General features: G+C 40.0%; 1 protein-coding gene across 1 annotated transcript; it reads right to left on the bottom strand.

Annotated features, from left to right (window-relative positions):
* Positions 1 to 210: 210 nt before the first annotated feature.
* On the bottom strand, positions 211 to 1,063 carry LOC123439710 (monothiol glutaredoxin-S3-like). The gene has a single exon (XM_045116399.1). The coding sequence runs from the start codon at positions 977 to 979 to the stop codon at positions 590 to 592; it is 390 nt and encodes a 129-aa protein (XP_044972334.1). The 5' UTR covers positions 980 to 1,063; the 3' UTR covers positions 211 to 589.
* Between the last annotated feature and the right edge of the window lie 3,454 nt (positions 1,064 to 4,517).

The raw sequence follows: 4,517 nt of genomic DNA, 5'->3' as shown, positions 1-4,517 counted from the left end.
ACACATGACAAACAATGGAAGCACTATTTGCTTTATCAGTAGGTATAAATGTGCGTGTATGCATATGATCGTACAAGAAATTATATGATATATGATTAGTCTTATGAGAAATTTTATGATATATCAATAACGTGCGTAAAATATGTTTGAAATTAAAAAAATTAAATTAAAAACATAAAATAAAAACAAAAATAAACAATAAACCCCAAAGCTTTTAGTTCCGATTGGTGATACCAATCAGGACTAGCACGCTGTCAGCCACATGGAAGGACATTAATTAGTCCTGAGTCATGGTCAACCAGAACTGATGAGATGACGGGGTCTTTTAGTCCCGAATTATTAGTTCTGGTTGATGACCTAGAACTAAAAGCCCTTACTAACCCAAACTAATGTCCGTTTCTGTAAGTCCTTTTGGCCTTTTGGCACATCTTATGAACAGACTCGGCTTCTTTGCCATTTTGGTTTCTCAGAGGGAGGTCTACAATACTAGGCATGCGGACATATATGGCGAGAATAAACAGGAAACAAATCACTCACACACATGGAAGTTTATATACTAACTAATTAACTGCAAGGCAAGAATGGATGATCAGAGCCACAGGGCTCCTGCGTGCTTCAAGAGCGTCACGAGCTCGCCGGCCATGTGCATGGCCATGAGGCAGTCGAGCCCGCCCAGCAACCTACCCCCGATGAACACCACCGGGAAGGCGACGTCGGTGGCCACCTTGGTGCTGTTGTCCTTAGGCTGGAGCGCGAAGAGGAGCGCTGCTGGGTCGCCGTCGTCGCTGACCTCCAGCACCGCCGGATTCGCGCCCTGCCCCAGGAGCAGGCACCGGGCCACGTGCGCCATGCAGCACCCCCGCGGCCCCACCACCACCACCGGCTTCACCTGCACCGTCCTCCGCACGTCGTCGGTGCTGCTGATCATGGCAGTGGCCGTCGCCGTCAGCCACGGTGCCGGCGCCTTGGCTTGTTGCATGTGGTCCGTCGTTCCTGCGTTCGTGCGCTTGAGTTTGACGAGCAGTACTGAGGTGAGGGGCGGAGCTCGGTGTGGGGGAGGGAGGTGGATATGTGGAGGTCAGAAATTTGGGTTGGGGTTAGGACAGCGTGCATAGAGCCATGGAACGTTAGGTCAGCTTCCTTGTCCTGCCGTGCCACATGACACATGCATGGAGTTTTACCCCCTTATTCCTTATAAGTGTATTGTATTAAACTAGCATAAATGCCCGTGCGTTGCAACGGAAGAAAAAAAAAACAATGAAAAAAATATAGTCCATTGATAAAAACGTGCGTGGATACTGTAAAAAAAAGGCACGTACATAAGGTCGACTATAAAATATGTACAAAGAAAGAACCCAATGCAAATACATCATGTCCAAAGATTATAACATTTCTCAAATATTGATGCTTAAGTTAATATGTTACAATACAAATAGTCGATCCGAAATAAAGACAAATATTGGTTAGTATTGTATCATATATATTATTTTTAAAAATATATTTAACATGTAAAATAACAACATATTCAAACTCTACACATTTATCTAATCAAGTTTCATATATAACATGTTTAAATTGGATTTACGGTTTAAAAAATATTGTTATTTGAAAATACTTATTTATTTTGAATGGACTTCGAAGTTATTAACGCATATGTGAGGGGTTTATATAAAAAAATTAAAAACGATTCACTCTGACTATAATTTGGACCACGGGTTATTTAGCACGAAAGTAGGGGGATCTTGTGCAAAATGCGAAAAAACGGTTCGGCCTCACTTATAAACGGACTGCGGGTTAATTAGAGAAAAAAAAAACAGAGGTCTTTCTGTAAAAGAGCCACGACGGACGACAGAAAGCATCCTTGTTTTATTATTTAGAGGAAGAGAAATACTGGAAACATATATCGGATACGACGCTTGTACGCAAGCAAATACACACTGTCACACATACGCACTCACTAAAAATTGGTACATCGATCAAAGACACGTATGAGTTTCCTTGTAGATAGATACGTCTATCGAACATGCATGACGTAAATGCATTCCACTGTACGGAGCCAACAACAAAAATGGTAAGAGCATTTACCCCTGTACTTGGCAATTCCGACTCACTATAAACTCGCAAATGTGTCCGGATGCATTCGTGAATGGTGACCCGACCATGTTTTAAATTTATAACTCTGCACCCCGAATCTCTTGTATTTCAACTCTTAGATTCATTCATATAAAGCATGCAAAAATAAAAATAAAATCACACGTACTATCACTAGTAAAAAAAGGGCTTTTTGTCCCGGTTCATAAGGACCTTCTGTCCTGGTTTCGGAACCGGGACAAAAATGTCGTTACTAATGCCCTTTGCCTTTAGTCCCGGTTCTTACACGAACCGGGACAGATGGACCTCCACGTGGCCGTTGCGGCCAGGCCAGGCAGGGGGGCCTTTAGTCCCGGTTGATGACACCAACCAGGACCAAAAGGCATTCACGCGTCAGCATCTAGCTGGAGCTGAGGTTTTTTTAAAGGGGTTAATTTAGGTTGTTATTAGCTAGCTAATAGAGAAAAGTTTTCTCTCTTATATATCTCCGTGATTGGTCATCCGTCGTGCTTTGTCGAACATATTTACAAAATGTAGACACGAGTTACTCGCACATATATGCATCTTTTTTACATTATATCATTTCATATCATTTTCGTCGAATGGCAATAGTATTCTAATCGATCATCTAACAACTCATCATCAACTTAATCATATACCAAGTTATCATATGATACACATAAAATAAAACAGAGAAACATCATAATATATATATAGTCATCATATGAATCATGCATCCTAATTAATCGATCATGTCAAATAATAATATAAACTAGAATAACTTGTCTCTCATAAGACCTAGTCCTCGCTCTTAGATATAATGTCATAAAACAGAATAAGACCTATGGCTCCATGATGAATCACAGAGATCCAACGGTCTCCAGCTTGTGGCTTGCGAACCTTCTTTATTTCTCTACATGCTTTAATTTGGAGTCTTTTTTATCTTGATCTGAAGTTAATCAAGTATGGAGCATAGAACTCAGCCCTCAACGGGCTTCTAATTCTCATTTGACCTTCTGGATCCATTAACGGAGGCACTATATCATGTGGCAGTTGCTGTTGAAGAACATGATCCATACGTGTAGTGTGTCGTGTCAATTAATTTTCGTAATTCAGTCGAAGCAACGAAATAAGCTATAAATTGTAATTTAACAAATTTAGTATATAGATGAACACCAACTATTTCTAAATATAAATGCAAATTACTTCACATGGAGGTAAAACAGGAAGCATATCATCGACAACCACCCAAATTTTGTAATAATTTAATATTTCAAAAATACTTAGAAATTTTGTAATTGTCCACAAGATGTGGGCATTATATAAACCATTCAAAACGACCACATGTGCTACGGTCATTCAAAGGATAATTTGGGTTGTTGTTGTTGTTTGTACAACATGTAACATGATATAATTATTACTATGGCCCAATAACTAGAAACCTACAACATGTGGCCAAAGTTTTAATAGACGATGAACACCACATGACATGTAAATTGCGAGAGCAAAACAGATTGACTACACCAACTATTTATAAATATAAATGCAAATTAGTTGACAAATATGGTTGAGAAACTCACATGGAGGTAAAACAGGAAGCATATCATCGACAACCACCCAAATGTCGATGTTGTCTCGCATATTATCTTCAGGACGAAGATCGAAGGTGATTTTCATTCCCTTCTGAAATCCATATGCCTTGCAAAGATCTTCCCACTTTGGGCACCAAAATTCTGTTTGAAAAACTGAATTAAGTACTTGGATAACAAATGTGTGACCATGTATAGTCCTCAGCTTAGCGCTCCTCGTCTCAATTCTCCCGTGGTCTTCGAAACCGAGCCTCTCCAACACATATCTTATTGCATGGCAAGGGAGGTACTGTTGGAATTATGCCCTAGAGGCAATAATAAATATAGTTATTATTATAATTCCTGTATCAAGATAATAGTTTATTATCCATGCTATAATTGTATTGAATGAAGACTCATTTACATGTGTGGATACATAGACAAAACACCGTCCCTAGCATGCCTCTAGTTGGCTAGCTAGTTGATCGATGATAGTCAGTGTCTTCTGATTATGAACAAGGTGTTGTTGCTTGATAACTGGATCACGTCATTGGGAGAATCATGTGATGGACTAGACCCAAACTAATAACGTAGCATGTTGATCGTGTCATTTTGTTGCTACTGTTTTCTGCGTGTCAAGTATTTATTCCTATGACCATGAGATCATATAACTCACTGACACCGGAGGAATGCTTTGTGTGTATCAAACGTCGCAACGTAACTGGGTGACTATAAAGATGCTCTACAGGTATCTCCGAAGGTGTTAGTTGAGTTAGTATGGATCAAGACTGAGATTTGTCACTCCGTGTGACGGAGAGGTATCTCGGGGCCCACTCGGTAATACAACATCACACATAA

This window comes from Hordeum vulgare, chromosome 3H (genome assembly GCF_904849725.1).
Source record: "Hordeum vulgare subsp. vulgare chromosome 3H, MorexV3_pseudomolecules_assembly, whole genome shotgun sequence".
NCBI lineage: Eukaryota > Viridiplantae > Streptophyta > Magnoliopsida > Poales > Poaceae > Hordeum > Hordeum vulgare.
Note: the sequence above shows the minus strand (reverse complement) of the source record. Positions and strands in the feature narration are given on the sequence as shown.